Below are 19,308 nucleotides of genomic sequence, written 5' to 3'. Positions count from 1 at the left end.
GTTGCACCAAATAAAGTCAGGGGAAGAAGAGCAGTGAAGTAAGTGCCTGTTTTAGTTGAGACTGATGTTTAAATCTAGAAGTCCACTTCAAAAATGGGATTGACATTTGTACAAGCACACAAATGTCAGACTGTGCTTTTTTAGGGTTGGATCTGTTTAGACTGTTCATGCTTTAAACACCAGGTCTGAAGTGTTTGTACCTAAATTTGGACAGAAGAGTTTGGGTTTTTTTGAACAGTAGTTAGTATCTTCTTCACAGGAAAAATAAATTAAAAAATCCAAACCAACACAACAGTATTTCATTGTGGTTAATCATAAACTTGAGATTTTTTTTTTAATTAGAAACCCTGGCTGTTTCTACATAATGCATTCAGTAGGACAGACCAGGATCTTTCTGACAGCTGTGGTCTTGCAGTATCACACAGAATCTCTTCCCATACAGCGCAGGACGTTCTGCCACAGCCAGATGGAAGCTGTAGGGCAGAAGGATTTAGACTTCGTCTTAACCAGGGCTAAGTTCAAAGCATTGATTTATAACTTACCATTAAACTGAAACTTCCATTTTGGTAGCTGTGCTAGACTGACCTTAAAACAATGGCACACATCAGCAAAGGTGACTGGTGTGGAGGTTCCTGTACTGATATGAAAGGGTTTTTTCTGTGTGGGAACAATGAGTGTGTTCATGCAAATTACTCAGAGTGATATCAAGCTGGTTTTTACACATTGTTTGGAAAGAATTCTTATTTATCTTTGTCTGGAGGATATATCTTGTCCAAAGTTTAGAGGGAGATTCTTTTTTTTGTATGTGCAAGCTCTGTTTGGTGTGGTTCTCCCTCCTGCTACTCAGTGTTTCTAATACAGAGACAGATCTGCATTCTCACATACCCTTGAACAGGCACGACTGTGGAGTAGGGCCTCTCCAAGAGGCACAACACATGGCAGTGCTTTGTTGCAAGCTCAATGCACTCATTGTAACTCACAGGTCTTGTGGTAGGAAGGTCACTCTCTACTCCATGGCTAGACACATATTGTGCCTGCTAAATACTGCTGTAGTATTTCATCGCAGTGGGAACCCAGACAATAGGTCATGCCTTGCATTAATGTGTAGGATCTTGAAAATCAATACAATTCAAATAACAGGGGACTGCTGCCCAGTCGTTTACTCTTCCCAGGACACACAGAGCACCAGTGGCTGGGCCATTAAGCTGCCACTGAGCACATAGAAAGTACAATGTGCTTGCTGCTAACTCATACCAATAAATCCAGAATCATGCATGAGCACATGTTATTGCAAACATGAATGCTTCCCTTCCTCCAGACATCTCTTCAGAATATTTTCTGTAATACAAATATAAAATTCCTCAAAGGAAGGCCTGTTTCTGAGTAAATTTTTGTGTCCAGCAAGTCCCAGACCTAAGCAACTGCATTTCTTTTGCTGAGGGACTGCTCTAACAACCATTAGAATCAATAGAAAGGCTAATTGATTTGAAAGGCTTTGGATAAAGCATCCAAGGCCAAAACCTGCACTACTGCAATCACCAGAAAATTTGTCGTTGACCTCAGTGAGTGCAGGATGAAATACCTGGGCTCTTGCTCAGCAGGTATTTGAGTCCACACACATTATAAACCATTCATATGCTTAAGTACTTGTCAGATATGGAACAAAAGTGTGATGGTTGCCAGGCTGAGAAAGAGAGTAGCTTTCAGAACTGCTTTTCTCCTGCCAACAGCAATGATATTTGAGAGAAAGAATAAGCACGTTCATTGCTTGCACCATTTTGTTACAATAGAGAATTAATAAATAAATGAAATGAAAATGGAAGAATTTGAGAGCAATACTAAAGGATGAAGAGAGCTTCTATTCCTGCAATTACTTCTCAAGGGACTTTAAAAATATAAACAGTGACTTTTTATCTTCATTAGGAGTCTGTGTCTCAAATACAACCCAAGCTTTCCTAGGGCTTGCCTACACTGGAAAAACACATTATGTTAATTGATTAACATTTAATGCTTAATATAATAGTCAGTACAAACAAAGACTAAGGCTTTGACATTTTTTGTTGTTGTTGACCCAAGGTAACCCAGCTGCTAAACATGACAGTTCTTGTCTACACTAAGTGGTTTGTATCACCTTAATTAACGTGTTCTAACACAATGTAATGTAATTTTGCAATACAGATTAGTCCTTTGGGGCATTTATTCTGTACCTTTAATTTTCTGTCTCGCCTATCTTGAATTTGCAGATATGTGCTGCTTCTCCCCTCCCCCTTCTATCCTGAAGCCACTATCATTGAAAATTGAAGAGACTTTGTAAGCATTCTCATTTCTTGCTCAACTTATAAACTGAAAGCTCAATAAAATATACTATTTGTTTATGTCCCTTGATAGTGCTGATGTTATAAAAATAAAGTTGATCTTTTAATTCAGGAACTGATAGTTCTGCATAGAAAAGTATCATCAAGTGCTAGCTAATTGAAGCTTTTGCAAAATTATTGCAGATTGTACAGCTAGGGAGTCTCTTGATCAACTCACACAGCCTATTCCCAGCCACAGGAAGGCACTTTGCAGCACTGTTCTAAAATCTACTTTCTCTACATTGTTTTACATAGAGAAGCTTTGTCCTTACCAGAAAATGAAGGGGAAAAAAGATAATGGAAAAAAGTAGACAAAAAAAGATATCATTAAACACTGAGGTTAGAAGATCAAGTTTATCTGGACTCTAGCAACCGACACACTCGTGCTGCACACATAGTATTGTATTACAAAATGCAATTATTTTGTAATAACCAAATTCCACAGCACAACTGAAACTGTGAAATATCCTAAATTGGTAGGACATGTTGCATGTAAAATGCTGTTTGCAAACATATCAGTGATTTGTGTCAGCATCTTCTGAAGGACACAGATCTTTGCCCATCCAGTACTCAGTGCAGTCTGAAGTGACCATTAATTATGTGATATACTCAGTTGTATTAAGTGGCTGAAGGTGTGCAGCACAACCACACCAGCTCTCCTGGACTGTAACTTCACTGTCTGGAAATTCCTTTCTGAGAGATAAGCAGCTAAAACGAAAAGTGCTTCATTTACATTCAGTGCCTCTTCTATCTCTTTCCTAAAAAGATGGGGTAAGTGATCTAGTGCATGAGTTTTCTAGGACTTTACATCTGTGACTTGGTAACTTTACAGCTCAGCTAAGGTGTTTCAGCCTAATAAATGTTCAGAGAGAGATGTGATTCTTCTCCTATACTGTGCTCCTATACTCTCCTATACTGTGCTTGGAGTCCGACACCTAATCCTCAGCACAGGAAGGACATGGTCCTCAGTACAAGAGAGCTAACGAAGGTCCTGGAGCAGAGAGCCTGGTCTAGCAGAGAGCTACAAAGTTAGTCAAGGGACTGGAGCATCTTTCTTATTAGGGAAGGCTTAAGAGTTGGGCTATTCAGCCTCAAGAGGAGGCACCTAAGAGGGGTCCTCATCAATGTCCATCAGTCTCTGAAGGGAGGCTGTTAAGAGGAAGGACCAGGCTCTTCACGATGGTGCCAAGCAAGAGGACAAGAGGGAATGGCCAGAAACTGATGCACAGAAGTTCCACCTGAATATGAGGAAAAACTTCTTTATTCTGTGGGTGACTGAGCATGGGAACAGGCTGCCCAGAGAGGTGGTGGCGTCTCCCTCACTGGAGATATTCAAGAAGCATCCGGACCCAATCCAGTGCCATGTGCTCTGGGATGGCCCCGCTTTCGCAGGGAGGTGATGACCCTTTGTGCTCCCTTCCAACCTCACCTGTTCTGGGATTCTGTGACCTGTTGGAGCAAGTTTAGGGGAGTGACACCAAGACGACTGGAGGGATGGATCACCTCTCCTGTGAAGAAATACTGAGAATTGGGATTGTTTAGCCGTGAGAAGGCTCCAGGGAGACCATAAAGTTTTCCACGGTGAGGGTGGTGAGGCACTGGAACAGGTTTCCCAGAGAAGCTGTGGCTGCCCCATGCCTCGAAGCGCTCAAGGCCAGGTTGGACGGGCTGTGGGCAGCCTGGTCTGGCGGTGTCCCTGTCCCCGGCAGGCTCTCGGAACGCCACCACGGCCCGGCCCGCTCCCTGCCCGCCCCATCCGCCACTACCCGCGGGGGCGGGGCGAGAGGCGGGGCCCGGCGGCTCCGCCCCGCCCCCTCCGCTCCCCGCCCGCCCGTCACGTGCGTTAGCGACAGGCGGCGGCGGCGCCTATTGGCGGAGGAGCGGGGGGGCGTGGCCGGCGGCCGGTCCGTCAGCTGCGCCGGGCCCTGACAACAAAGGGCTCCGCGGAGGCGGCGGGGCGCGGGCTGGGGGCACCGCGGGCCGGGTGAGTTCGTCGTGCGGGGAGCTGCGGGCACCGGGCGCGCTGCCGGTGTCCCGGGTGGGGTGGTCCCCCGCGGTCTGAGCGGTGGAGAGCGGCGGCGGCGGAGCCCCGGTTTTCCCGTGCGCCCATCCCGGCTTCTCTCGGCTGGGAGGGCGCCGCGGCCGGGGGCCTTTGGCGTTTTCCCGGCTGTGGAGCAGCCGGTGGTCTCGCTCGTCCGCCCCCCGGCCGGGCTCGGGAGCGGAGCCGGGAAGGTGCGCAGCTCTGGGCTGTGCCGGTCAGCCCGCGGCCGCGTGGAGCCTCCTGGCGGCGGCCGCGGAGCTGCGAGCGGGGCCGCGGGGCAGCGGCGGCTCGGCTCCCGCACGGGACCGCACTGCGGCCGGGGGCGTCGGGTTTGGTTGGGTTTCCTTTTTGCCTAGCACGGACCTCATCTCCTTTGCTAGGTTAGAAACAAACAAAAAAAAAATGCAAAAAAGGAAAAAATACTTTTTTATTGCAGCGATACTGTATTGTTGACATTCATTCGGTGTGTTATCTGTAACAGCCTCTTAATCATTGCTGTAGCTGAGTCAGTTGTTCCCAGGCTTGTGTTTTCCTGCCGCTGACAGTTCCTGACTAAGAACTCGAAAGCCTCTCTCGGTCCCTGTCCTGTTTTCCTCCCCGGACGATGGCCCTTGATAACAGCCTGACTTCTCTTTTGCTGTCTGACTTGCACAATAGCACACAAGCGTGGCCTTTTTAAAGGCGCTTGTCCAAAAGGATGTCAAAGCATCAACCACTTTCTAAATGTGCCGTGGTTTTAAGCCCAGCTGGAGATGAAACCAGGACAAAATGATTCAGATGTTTTTTTGGATCCTCCTTGGGGTGGGGGAAGGGAAAAATGGGACAAACTGCTTTTGATCTACAGAAAGTCATTTGTGGGTCAAAAGCTGAGGTTTGTTTAGCTCACATTCTCAGGAACAGTGATGTCTCTCTTACTTGTTAGAGGGTAATTATTTTATGTTGCCGTGATGCCTTAGGAGCCTTACTAGAGGAGTGTGAGCTCTCCTCTTGCTCCACTCTGCACAGAACAAACAGACAGCCTCTGCCTGAAGGTTTTTCCAGGCTTGATCTAGGAAAGAGGCAACACGCGTGTGTGGGAGTACAGGGAAAGCCGGTGCTGATCAGCAGCCACACAATGGCTTACTAGTTAGCCTAAAGAAAAAACAAACTCATTTTTTCATAGGCCTGGTGCCAGGAGAGAGTTAGGGAAGGATGAGGAAGGTGACTGGAAAACTACAGACTTCAAGCTTTCACTTAGAGTTCATTTCCTCATCCATAATAAGCTCTGCCTATAACTGAAGCACTCAGACCTTCTCAAGAAGTTGCTTAGGCACTGTAGGCATTTGGCATTTCCTTAGGTAACCCATCCAGGGCTTAGCAACCTTAATGGTTAAAAGTGTTTCCTGCTAGTAACCACTGAAAGTTGAACTTTGCTGCAGTTTAAAGCCACTTCTGCTTGCTCTGGGTATAAAAGAAGGCAATAAATGTTTGCCTCTTTCTTCACATAAATGACCACTGTTGTAATTTTTTCCTTCCCTCTATTAAGCTTTTCAATTTTTAAAATTTTGTTGAGTTTCTTTAGACTTCTGATAATTTTTGTAGCTCTCTTTAGGAGACACTTGATGTTTCATTTTCAAGTGTGGTCTTTAAAAATAGACCTGTATCACTACTGCAGCTGAGCCTGTTGTTTCTAGTCTTGTGTTTTCCTGCAGTCAGTCATTTCTCTTGAGCATAACTTCTTGAGTTTCACTGTACCTTTTCATATTGCTCCTGAAGACTACTTTAAATTCTGCTCCTATCCTTCTGTGCTGTCTGAATAAGGAGGAAGCTGCATAAATGTGTACAGGAGCAGTGCTGCATGGAGCGAGTGTTTGTCCTTACCTTGAACAAGTGGGTGATGGGGTCTGGTTTCCTGGGATAAGATGACACAGGGGGCCCAAATGACTCTTTAGTGTGGCCTGAGAGTTTTAGGGTGAAGTATGGTATACTGGCCTATATATAAATAATATTCTTTATGGGTTGTATCTTTTAATATCTGGGTTTATCTACTGTCTTGTTCCCTTTCTGAATGCAGGCACTCATACTGTCTTACATGGATATATTCTTTCCTATTTAATTGTCAAACAGGTATTTAATCTGTAATAATTCTGACCGACTGTGATGATTCAAATATTGCTATGGACAAAAATAACTTGTAGTTAAGTTGGTGAATGCTTTCCCCATAGTTTTTGCTTTTTCACCTGCTTTAATGGCTTGTATTTATTGGCTCATATATAAATATCAAAGGCTGTTCTGGAGTGTTTAAACACTCAGTTTCTTGGTACTAATGGGATTTTTCATCTTAACTGCCAGATGCAGAGATCAGGCTTACAGTGACCAATTACATGTAGATTTAGGGGAGTGAATTGAGAAATAAGCACTGGGTTTAGTTAAACATATCCAATACCTTTCCATGTTCCTTAGACTTGGGATATGTGGCTAGTTGGGTGGTTGCTGTGAAAATGATCTCACTGGTAACTCTGTGGTGTACTTTGAACCTGAAGACAGGATGTGCCTTGCTACTGTGTTAACCTGCAGTCAGGGTGGAACAGAGAAGAAACACTGCTTTGGGCTTCCCTGGGAGCCCTCGCAGGGCTCCTCTGTGTCAGCAGGGGAGGTGGGCAGAAGACATGCCCTTGCCCTTGGTGTCTCTCAGACAGGGAGGACACTGGGGGAATATAGATGCAAGAGTCCTGTACACCTCCTCCCTTAGGAGAAGGTGGGACTGACACCTAAACAGACCATTTTTTGGGGAGGAGGTCTGAGACAAAGGCAGTCAGCTCCCAGGAGAGACCTAGGATTGAATTTTGTGTATGTATCTAGCTGGGAGGGGATGGCAAATGCCACTGAAGCTGCCTCTCCTCTTCAGGGAAAACTGTTCATTGGTACCTCAGACTGCACTAATAAGGGCCTTCTGATTTGTTTCCCTAGGGATGTTACCTGTGGTTTTGTCATTAAGATGCTTGTCATCATTTTTTACAGGTCTCACGTAAACTGTTTACGAGTCATGCTTTTGCATGTCCTGTACCTAAGCTGATAAAGCATCTATGCACTTTAATCTCAAGTCTGTGCCACTCTGCTAGTAGTGTGAGCTGTGCCTTGAACCTTGGATATAAAGACCTACCAGCCAAAGTCTTGTTCCTGCCTTACTAATGTTCCAGAGGTTAAATAACATGCTCATGGGAGAGATTGATAGCTTGTCCAGCCAAGAGCCAGAGTTCAGTGAGAAAGAAGATGACGAGTGGATTCTGGTTGACTTTATAGGTAAGATGTCTGTCAGACATAAGTTCTGCCTTTGCCTTGCTCTGGCTCTTGCTTGTCTTACATCCATGTGAACAAACCAGTAGCTTGGGGAGACTTTATCTCAGCAAAACCAGTATGGGATTAGAGTGTAGGGTGTTTTCCAAACAAATGTTGCATGTTGTGTAAATTGGTGAGAAAAATGATGTCAGGTTTAGAAGCCTGACACAGGCTTCAGCAGAACCACTTGTACAAATAAAATATATTTGACTTATTTCACAATTATATAGCTTTACTGATAACAGTTGTTTCACATGTCTAATGGGAGCTCCCTTTTCCCCTCTCCTGCTTTTAAAAAGTAAAGACTCGTGTATGTGCTAACCGAGCGCTTTTTTTTTTCCTTTTTTTTTTTTTTTTTTTTTTTTAATTATTTTTTTCATATCCCTTTCTGGCTGTGTGCAACTCTGTTGTTTTCGACCTTCTGTGATCACCAACATCCATGGTTCTCTCCACTGACGAATGGTCCCCTGCAGCAGACACTTGCACTAATTGCTCCGTGGAGGAAGGAGACCTTGTTGAAGCATCGGCCACGGACAGCTCACCCGTCTTCTCTTGTTTATCGTCTCCCTTGGAACACTTGCCGGAGGCCAGCGAGTCTTGCTTCATCCAGTTTGAGTCATGTCCTATGGAGGAGAGCTGGTTTATTACCCCTCCCCCATGTTTTACTGCAGGTGGATTAACCACTATCAAAGTGGAGACCAGTCCGATGGAGAACCTCTTAATAGAGCATCCCAGCATGTCTGTGTATGCTGTCCACAATACCTGTCACGGCCTTAATGAGACTGGATGTGGGGATGAGGAGTTTCACAGCCCAGGTAGTCCCAGGTATGTCTGAATTCTCTTGTCAAGGAGCTCTGGTGCTGAAAATATCTGGTTTCTCCTTGATCAGCTTAGACACTTAATACTGAATTTTCCAGCCTATTTTAGAGGAGGTGAATAAAGCATGAATACCGCACAAAGTGTGTAGAGTGGTCAGGTGCCTGCCTGCTCAGAGAAATGTTACACAAGATGGCCACATTGGCAAACAGTTGGGTATGCGTTTGGCACTGCAGTGAATATTCATGGAGCCTTATTACTGCCTTGCAGAGTATGTTCCAGTCCTGTGTAAACTGGTGGCAGTTAACTGTATAGCCAGGAGCACAGATAGGAAAGCACTTTGCCCCCTTCACAGCTATGTGTGTTTTTCATAACTGCTAGTCAGTATTCTTCCAGTCACCTTGTGAGTTGAAGCATAGAACTTTAATAATCCTGACAGGGAAGTGGCTTGGGGTTTAGGTAGGAGGCTACTTTGGTGGGTTTTTTTCATTCCCCAACCTAGTGATAGATAAGGACAGGATTGAATTTACCCACAAGGGGCTTGTGGAGCAAAAGTAAACTGAAAGATTCCACAAGACTTGGTCCCCTCAATGTGAAAAGCTGTGCTGCACACTTCTGCTTTTAGCGAAGTAAGTGCTTTTTGGTCCTAAAAATCTGTCTGCGTGGTTTTATTGTAGAAGCATGTTTGCCATGCTCTGCCATTGGTGTATGCAACTATAGCAGTGTAGTATACATGGCTGTATGCATGTGGTTTTATTGTAGAGGCACGTTTGCCATGCACTGCCATTCTTTGATGTTGGTGTATGCAACTATAGCAGTGTAGTATACATGGCTGTATGCAAATGGATTATTTCTTTGCCATTATGACCCTGTGTGTTCATTGGTTTTGAAATAATTGGGTGTTTTGCGGATCCCAGTTAGTAACAAAGACTGACTTTTCATGCCATCTAGTTCTTGAATTTAGAAACGATAACACTAAAGAAAAAAATCACAGTATACTATGCTTTGATGTACAGGAAGAAATTAGTATAGCAATTGAGTTGCTGTAGGTAGGTGCCTATTGGCTTGTCTGATCAGCCCCTTGCCATATTTAAGTTTTTAATTCAAACAAACAAGTGACTTTGAGATGACATGTTGCTCATTATTATGCTGAAGTATAGTATTGATGCTATTGATATTGGCATGGGGTCTGTATAATTATTTGGGGAGGACAGTTTATCATGTTAAGCATCAGGGTCTAGTTTAAGTTAAATTGGGGGAAACTAAGAGCAGATAGCACTTTTAAAATAAGGGTCTGAAGGAATCTGCAAGAGTGCTGTAGGCTGCAAGACATGCCCTAGCAAAAGACAGTAAGCCACTTTATGTAAAATACCAACTTGCAGTGAATAGTAACACTTAAAAGTTGGAGACAGACTTTTCAGTCACTTGAACTGGGGATCCTGATGTAAATTCAGCCAGAGAAGAATCCTGTTTTCTGTTATACAGTTCAGTTAAGCTGCTTCAGTTGCTGGGGAAGCTAGAGGTGTGCTCTTCAGCTGGTGTGTAATTAAGTTTCTTCACACTGTACTCTATGCTGTTGCTTTGTTAGAGGATCTAGGCTCTTCTACAGGGTATTTTGTGTGACAGCTGGGGTGAGACTTAACTGTAAAGCTGAGGTAGAGTGCAGAATTTGTGGGCATTGGTTACACTGATATTGGAGTAAGTTTCAAAAGCTGTTATGAAGTCTCTAGTGGTTTAATGGTTGGCCGTTTAATATTGTAGGGCCAAGAAAAGCTGCTTAAGGCACACTGGCACAGTAAGTACTACTGTTTTGGAACAGTGCTTTTTGTTTGATCAGGCTGCTAGCAACACTGCTTCCTCTAGAGCCTTGTCTGCCAAAGCAATACTGGTTTTAGGACTAACCTTTGTGCCAAATGATTACTTGATCAAGCCTAACTACATCTGCTTTAACAAGCCAAAATGCTAAGTGCAGAAAAATTACTGAAATAATTGGGTTGGGGATCTGAAGCCTTTAATGTTTCTTGTGAGCTGTGGTTGTGTAGCACAATGAGCAGGACACTTCTGCTTTCTAGCAAAACAGACACTGGAAGTGCAGCAGCAAATCTATGGAGTGATGCTGCAGACACAGCTCCTGTAAAATTCCATTTTGACAATATGATGGAGTCTCATCAACCCTGTTCTCTCAGTGCATGGAGCTCACTCGTGTCAGCCTACCAAATGCACCTAAGGTACTGAAAGGCTGCATTTTGGAAGAGTATGTGGCCATTTAGCTAACTCAAACCACCTCTGCTATCCCAGTGTCACTTTGGTGACAAATAGAAGAGTGTTGGTTTGCAAACCATTGCTGGAAGATTATTTGATAAGAGGGGAGGAAAAGCTGAACTATTTTCAGCCAGCAAGTTTAAACCAGTTTTTCTCCTTTTGTGGGGGAAATCTTTTTTCATTTTAAATTCCTTTCAAAGCGAAAGGATGTTGTATAAACTTCCCTATTTGTCAGATTAGTCATATTTTTCCATAACAAAACCACAACAGTTTGTATTAACAGTTGCTGCCCTTTGCTACCTAAGGGTATACTTAGGAAATACAGGTTGCAATAACTGTGGTGTGGCTTCCTGGCTCTGTAATAGCCTTTCCCTAGAAAGGCTTCACTTGCAGTTCCACCTCCAGCACTGTTGGATGCACTAGGGGATCACTCCACAACAAAAACAGTAGTCACATATTTGCAGGTACCCTCATGTAAATTAAACTGCAAAGAATGTATTTACAAGGCACTGTTGATTTGCGCTTGTTACTGACTGACTTACTTTTTGCTTGGTATTTCAAGTGCTAGGTTTAGGACAATATCCAGTGAATAAACAGGGAAAGACCAGCATGTCACATATGACTGTTCTGTAGTCTCTAGTCTTCAGTCAATCATATCAAACTACCCAAGGATCCAGAAGCAAGATTAGGATATTTAAAATAAGAAAAAAGTAGAAGGGAGGGATTATTCCCTTGATAACAAGGAGTATTTTCCTCCAGTGTGCAGTGGGAGGAGGCAGAAGAGCTTACTTCATGTCAGGCACCTGCAGCCTCCCAGAGTAAGGCTACAAAGGGTGTACCATGGGCATGGCAGACCTGACTTATGTCTACAGAGACATCCTACAATAATTGCAAGTGAAGCTCTTCCAGAAGAGACTTTATGATAAAGTCATGCTAATGTTGAAAGACAGACTTCCCAAGAGACCTCTTGCTCATGCCTGGGCAAGTTCCTGGTCTTGCAGACATCTTTTCTGGGCGTCACTGATCAGTTGACAGCTGGTTATTGGGCCCTGACTGGGGAGAGAGGAGGCAAGAAACTCTGCTGCCACTGGTCTCACGCCAGGTCTAGCACTCAGATTAGGGTTTTGCTTTGCTTTTAAAATGGCTAGGCTATTTTTAACTTTACTTTGGAAGTTTCAGGAAATGCCAGTGATTGTTCTGTCAAGTAGGGAAGTCCTTTTTCAATATGTCAGTTGCTGCTTGCATAGGCTGCTGGTTTGTTTTTCACTAGTGCATGATGAAGCAAGGGTTTGCCAAAACTGCTGACTCACTGCTCATGAAATTTAGGGGGCTGGTTGAGGAACAATCCTTCTAAGTTATTTTTCATGTGTGTCACAGCTGGTCTACCTTTCCATTCCTCTGCATGAACATTGTTTGTTTGGATATACTTGTGTGCTTGCAATTGAAATGCACTTTTGTTAGTATGCTTCTGTTTTCAGGCTGAACCACCTATGTTCAAGATGATTTTAAACCAAACTTAGCCTAGCAGATAACTCTCAAGTCTTCTAAAGCTGGAGCAGTGTGACACACATTGCCTTATATTTCTGATCTGTATTGCATCTTGGGCTTAGGGAGGTGGTACGGGGAAGAAAGAGCACGGTAGAGTAAGATGCTGACAGTCCTGAGGCTGTTGTGGGGCCCTCACACAGAAAGTGATTTAGCAGCACTACATGTTACTACATGTTACCAGTGTGGTAAGTGGCTTGACCTTACCTCAGCCCAAATCTCTGTCCAGTAGAATAAGGGTACCCTTTGAAATGCTGGATGCTGATGTCCATGTTCTACCCTTTGTTTTGCTTGTCTTTCCAATGCACCTCAGTGGTGACTGATACCTACCTGTTGCATTTCCAGACAGGAGGCCCGAAATGAAACAGGACAGCGTGTTCACTGCTATGTCACGGCTCTTGCTACTAGTTCAACTTTTCTGGAAAAAAACAAGAGCTTTCGTCCTACCCACTGGATAAAAGAACATCATGAAAGACACTATCTCACCAGAAACAGTCTCCGTCGCCAAAACCTCACCAGGGATTGCCACTCTCGGCAAATCAAGCACAACGGACTGTTTGTTCACCAGCCTTGCCAGCGTCAGTTCAATTACTGATGGTTCTTGTGGTTTTAATCTATGGTCTAATTGTTTCTTAGGTTGCTTTTGTTTTCATGTGTAGGTAAGTGTGGTCAATCTGAAGCTGATTGTCAATCCCTCAAACACAATCGTAACTAGTGTTGCATTGTGTGTGCATTATTTTCAAAAGACACATAAATCTCCAAACATCTTGCATCAAGTTCTAAATGTTGATGTTAAATATCAATGTCTTGGAAGCCTATCAGTATGATAGTTTGTGTGCTGTTCTATAAACTTTGATGTATAGATGGGTTCTTAGTTGGTATTTTAAAAAAATTTAACTGAGATGGAAATCAGTTACATTTTGCATTAATCAAAACGAAGTTAGAAAATTTGAGGTTAGCCATGTGCTTTAATGACCAGTACTTGACAGCTTGTGTATCTGTCTGTATTCAGCATATATGATTACTTGCTGACAAGGAAATTCTATAGCTGCCAGTGGATTTTACATAGCTGTGTTCAGCTGTTTCAAGAAGGACATCTCATCTAAATTCCTAGAGCTTACTTGTGTTAGTGGGGTCTGTGTAGGTGTGCTGGGTACTTGATGTGGCTATTGAAAGAGGGTTAAATGTCCCACCAATATTGTTGCAGTACGATATGGCACCAGTGTTACAGAGGCAGTACCTCACAGTGGAGTGGGAAGAAAAGTGAACCCTTGGGTAAGGTGCAGATGCATGACACAGAACTGAACTGGGTTTTACTAGGTAAAGTTTGAATTTCTCTATTTCTGTCTTTGAAGCACGTATTTCCCCTACCCTATCTCATTTAATCTCTAGTCTAGTTAAAAGAGCAAGGTGGTGGATTGACCATTCTTTTAATCCTATCAGTAGCAGACTGCTCTTCAAAGAAGTCAGGCTGATGGACAACTATTTCTGAGCTACAAATTGCTATTAGATTGTCTCATATTCACAGATTGAGAGTAGCTCAGAAGGAGCTAGAAGGAAGCTTTTACTCAAAGTTCTCCTAATTGTCTCTCTTTTTCTCTATGAAAATGAAATCCAAGTTAATGGGGACTGGAAATGAAGGGCAGTGTGAGGCAGGGAGAAGTGGATGCTGAGCTAAACACAGTGATAACAGTGTATAAAAATTGATCATCAGCCATGGTTCTTCTCCTAGCCCACTGGAGGCAGAAGGACTTAATAGCAATTCCATGGGCCAACAGGAAAGAAAAGCCATTCAAAACTATCAAGTAGTTTCCTTTACAACACTGTGCAAGATGTTTTGGAAGTTGGCAGGCACTGCCAACTACAACTACAAGTAAAGTAAAGTTCACCTGTTAACAAAAGCTGTGTTACACAGCAGCCTGAGCCCTGATAGATCAATTTGGGAAGTGGATTAAATGGGAATAGAAGTAAGGAAGCAGAAATCTTCAGTGAAAGAAGGGGGGAACCAAAAGTAAGTTCATCTTCCTTTCTGCCAGTGCTTAATGTGACTTGCTGTTTTCCCTTGTGTTTAGTGCCTAGGGCATTACAGTGTTAACATTACACTCAGCTGTGTCTTCCAGTAGTCCTTACACAGAAGTTGGTACAAGAAGTCATGTGAGGAGTCTTTGAAATAAGACAAGGTCAATAATGTAAATTGTTCAAGACCTATGAAGTATTTAAATTCAGCCAGATGCTTCAATTTCACTGAAGCAAAACCCAAGCAATTCAAACTGACCTTGATGTAGTGGTACTGTTGTGTGTTCTGCAGCTGGAATTGTTGTGGAACCTACTTAGCATACAGGGAACAGCATTTGTAACTTACGTTTCACTGCAATTAGGATTGTCACAAAGGGATGTTGAAAATAATTAAATGTTCAAAAGCAAGAGGTGCTTTCCTGGATACACTAGTTTTTGGAGTTTTGTTATTGTTTTTTGGGATTTTTTTTGACAAATTGAATTCATATGGACACTGAAAGAAAACAAAATTGGTCACACTGTGATTTTCCAAAAGAGATATTTTGTTACTGCTGTTTTAGCAGTATGTGCCCATGTCCATACAACAATTCTTATGTGGTCCAAACACTTTGGTTTATCTGCAAATAGCTGTAGTTTCACCAGTCTCTTACCTGTTCACAAGTACTCTTACTTGCCTCAGATTATCTACCTTTATCACTCCAACTTTTTGTCTAGCTTAAACTTCCTTATCCTCACTGCCAACTTTCTAGCTCAGGAAAATTCTTTGCTTTCCTGTATTACTTTTCTTTATATAAAAGTAACTACTTTCCTTCAGCTTTAATTTTCTTAAAGTGCAATGAAGGAAGATGGAGTCTCCACCTCCCTGTTTTGGAAGGACTAAGTAATCCCTTAACTCCTAATAGGGAGATGGAGCTGAGAGTATAAGGCTCCCAGGCATTAAAATGAGAGCCTTGGTCTGTTCTTCTCAGTAGGCAAGTAAATGCAACTTTAGACTGCTCCTAGAGTTGGGAGATACTGATCTTTTTATACTGCATTACTAGATGACTTTCTGGTGATGAAAACCTATATCTTTCAGGATATAAACTATTTTGTTGCACAAAGCTGTGCTTCTCAATTTGTAATATTGAAAACCATATTATTGTGTGAGATAGTACTACATCAGAGGCTTTTTGTTAATTTGTTTTACATATTTATGTTGGTCTAGCCCTGTTTTGTGCCTGGAGCTATTGGGCAATTAGATTTGTTTTGGTTTACTGTTTTAATAGTGAGCTGTGTGGCTTTTTATATGGTTTTTTGAATTGTATTAAAGTGTGTGTTTTTTCTTGTAAAAGTGGAGGCCTTGCACTGTCTCATACTGATTGATATTCATGAATCTTGCTGAAATTGTATTTTCATATGTATGGGTCAATGGACAGATTTGCATTTTAAACTGTGCCTTCTACACAGCAAACTTGAAGATTCAAAAGGGACATTTCAGTTGGGATTAATACTGTACATCAGTCTATGCATATATGGCAGCTTCTCTCCAGAGCCACTTCTCTATTTGTAGCAGTCCTTTTGATATGGAAGAATCTGTGGCTCTTATTTTTAATAGTTTAACACAAGCTGAAAACAGACAAAATACAGCACTTTGCCAAAAAAGGTAGCATTGCTTAACCAGTGTGTATTTACTAAAGTGATCTTCTGTATTTTGTTTTCATAGTGCGTTCTGCGCACTGTGGGGAAACATGATCTTAACTCAATAAAAAATGGCCTATTAAAAACTGTCAGTCTGTTCTTTAATGTTACAGGTTAATGAAAATCCAAATGCCTGAGCATCCTCTTCAGGTGGCAGGTCCAAGTACTGCGTGTCTCATTGCTTGCTTTAGTACAGCAGTTGCTGTAGGACTTGGTTTGCATTGCTGATCAGGTGGTAATGTGCATCTGAGCAGTGTTGCGCATCTCTGCTGACTGCTGCCTTTCCTGACCAACATGCAGGAACTCTGTAGGTGAACAGGACACAGATAAAAACCACATGAAATGTGCATGGAGGGTGGGGGGGGGGATTTTTTCTGTATCTTGGCTGAACCTCTCTTGTTTCAACTTATGCCCCACTGCCATGCACCACCATGAAAAAATCTGTATGGAAAGCTGCCAGTACAGGTATCCTGTGAGGGGGCAGAGACCCTTTGCAGATGCCCAGGGATAGGGTTAGGGCAGGCAAAGCAAAGCCACCTGCAGCTGAACTTGGCAAGGGATGTGGAGGGGACCACAATCCATGTGACAAAGGACATGGAGAAGGCTGAGGTACTCCATGTCTTTGCCTTGGTGTCTGCTGGGAGGGCCACCCTCCGGGACTGCAGGCCCCTGAAGCCTGGGGGAAATGTGAAAGCAATGAAGATCAACCCTTGGATGAGAGGTCTCAAGGTAAGAAATGCTTAAAGAAATGCACCATACACAGTTTTATGGGATGCAGCTGTAACTGGTGAAGGAGCTGGCTCGGAAACTCAGAGCTTCCTGGGCTGCATCAGGCACGGTGTTGACAGCAAGGAGCGAGGTGATGTTGCACCTCCGTGCTGGGCCAGTGAGACACATCTGAATGGCATGTCCAGTGCTGAGCTCCCACTACGGGAGGACATGGCTGTACCAGAGGGTAACCAGCAAGAGGCCAGAAGACTGAAACAACCAGGAGAGGATTAGAGCTGGGATTGTTTAGGCTGAGGAAGAAAAGTCAGAGGGGATCTTGTTAAGGTATATAAACAGCTGAAGGGGGCAATAAAGGCAACAGAGTCAGACTTCTCTGCTGGTGCCTAGTGAAAGGACAAAAGGCAGTGTGTGCAAGGTGAAATACAGGAAATCCTTGAATGTAAGAAATGGGCTCAGTGATCTTCTCCATGTTGTTATTATGGCTTTTTCTGAAACTGTGTGAATGAGTGGGGATTTTTGCCTCCAGTCATTGGGGATCCTTGATCTCTGTGGCTTTCCAAAGATCATGGAGATTGGCCTTGAAATGATATCAGCCAGCTCTCTCAGCACATTGGATACAGGCTTACATGGATTTGTATGAGCTGAGTTGTTACAAGTAGTTGCTGATTTAATTCTCACCCACCAAACAAGCAGGGTGACAAAATGATCTATTTAACTGACAGCAGTAAAAAGGTATTTGTGCAACAAGGCATCCATCTTCCCAGAGCAAGAACTGAGTAAAATCTTGCCCTTTGAAATGCAGATTTTGTCCTGTACATTTATCAAAGCAGCAAGTCTATGCTGAGAGCTGTACAGTATTCTTCAGGAGAAGGTTTGATCAATTGTGCTTGTATTATTGTATCTATACAGATAACCTAACATAGTTAAGCTGATAGTGTTCCTTTTGAGGGTGCTTATTTCAGACCTGATGCAGCTTTTAAAATTTAGCTTAGACAGTCTCCAAAACACCACAAACTAGTGGGTTTTGTAACTTCTCTGTGCTGAAGCAAAAATGTTTGTATGAAGGGTTGCATTAGTGTAACTACTGGCTTAAATTCTCACTTTGCATTCTAGTTTTCTGTCTATATAAATCCTTGTATGTCTCTGATAGAGTGCCTTCATCGGTGTTAAATGTCATAATTACTACTCTGTTTCCTCATCAAGTAATTTAGTATCTGCTTTCTTTGTTTCATTGACTTCTGGTACATGTTTATAGCCACAAAATATTGTGCCTGTTACTGAGTGATACTTGCAAGGAAGGTTTGGGTTTTTTAGAACATGTAGGAATGACTCATCAAAAGAACATGCTGATGCTGCTGTGGCACTGTTGTTCCCACAGTGTGGTCATGATATATCAGTCTTGGAGTAAATGAGACTGAACTGAGACTTAACAGGATACCTTTTGCAGCCAGCTTTTTTTGATGAAAATACTGTTCGGGAGTTATTGCTGTATAACTAATACTTCAGAAGAGTCTTGACTTGTTCAAAAGTTCTGTGGGCAGACTGATAGCTGAAACACTCAAATACCTTAATAAGGCAAATAACTATTGCAATTTCATGAGTAAGCTAGGGAAAAGGAATAACAACAACAACAAAAAATCCCCAAAAAACAAAACAACAGCAAAAAAACCCCCAAAAACAGAGCCCCTAAACAAATAGATAAGAGTAACAAACTAGGCTAGTGTCCAGAAGCAGGCTTCCGATCTCAGCTTGCAGACATGGGCTGTGCCATAGGTCTATACTTTTTCCTCTATAGACTTCAAATTGTTGTGTCCAAGCAAGGTGAGTTAGGCAGTATAATAAAAAAATTACTATTATGCACAAAAAAAAAAAATATCAGAGTGCTAAAAGAATTGTAGATTCCCTGAAGTGGGGCTGTACAGAGAATCAGCAGCAGAGAGAGGTGGAAAAGAGAAAGGAGGCCTCAGGCTGTGGTTATTGGCCAAGAACTGTCAATTTTTTCTAAGGTAAACAAAGGAGATGAGAAAGGAGATGATCAAGAAAGGGAGGAGTTACATGGGCAGAAGTATCCCCTTGTCTACTTCATACTATTATGCACACACAAAAAAAAATATATCAGAGTGCTAAAAGAATTGTAGATTCCCTGAAGTGGGGCTGTACAGAGAATCAGCAGCAGAGAGAGGTGGAAAAGAGAAAGGAGGCCTCAGGCTGTGGTTATTGGCCAAGAACTGTCAATTTTTTCTAAGGTAAACAAAGGAGATGAGAAAGGAGATGATCAAGAAAGGGAGGAGTTACATGGGCAGAAGTATCCCCTTGTCTACTTCTAGCAGTGAATTTCAGTTCTAGGTCTTCTATCTATGGTGTGAGACTGAGGAATGATTGATGGGCCAGAGCCAGCGGTCTGAGATACAGTAAGGCCAAGTGCTGGATCCTTCACTTGGATCACAACAACTCCATGCAGTGCTACAGGCTTGGGGAAGAGTGGCTGGAAACTGGCTTGCCAGAAAAAGACGTGGGGGTGCAGATTGACATGTTTGGATGGTTACAGGC

General features: G+C 43.0%; 1 protein-coding gene across 4 annotated transcripts; it reads left to right on the top strand.

The window, feature by feature from the left end:
* Positions 1 to 4,228: 4,228 nt before the first annotated feature.
* Positions 4,229 to 16,110, top strand: TP53INP1 (tumor protein p53 inducible nuclear protein 1). Of its 4 annotated transcripts, none has more exons than XM_041412694.1 (5): positions 4,236 to 4,338; positions 7,396 to 7,677; positions 8,190 to 8,538; positions 10,291 to 10,324; positions 12,682 to 12,757. In XM_041412694.1, exons 2-5 carry the CDS (start codon positions 7,566 to 7,568, stop codon positions 12,697 to 12,699), a joined length of 513 nt encoding a protein of 170 aa, XP_041268628.1. In that variant the 5' UTR covers positions 4,236 to 4,338; positions 7,396 to 7,565; the 3' UTR covers positions 12,700 to 12,757. The 4 variants fall into 4 exon arrangements, with proteins under 4 accessions (XP_041268625.1, XP_041268628.1, XP_041268627.1 ...); XM_041412693.1 differs by having other exon boundaries at positions 8,187 to 8,538; XM_041412691.1 differs by lacking the exon at positions 10,291 to 10,324 and having other exon boundaries at positions 4,229 to 4,338; positions 8,187 to 8,538; positions 12,682 to 16,110.
* Positions 16,111 to 19,308: the final 3,198 nt, after the last annotated feature.

This window comes from Onychostruthus taczanowskii, unplaced genomic scaffold, assembly GCF_017590055.1.
Source record: "Onychostruthus taczanowskii isolate IOZ18803 unplaced genomic scaffold, ASM1759005v1 scaffold4, whole genome shotgun sequence".
NCBI lineage: Eukaryota > Metazoa > Chordata > Aves > Passeriformes > Passeridae > Onychostruthus > Onychostruthus taczanowskii.
This window is presented reverse-complemented; position numbering and strand designations above follow the sequence as displayed.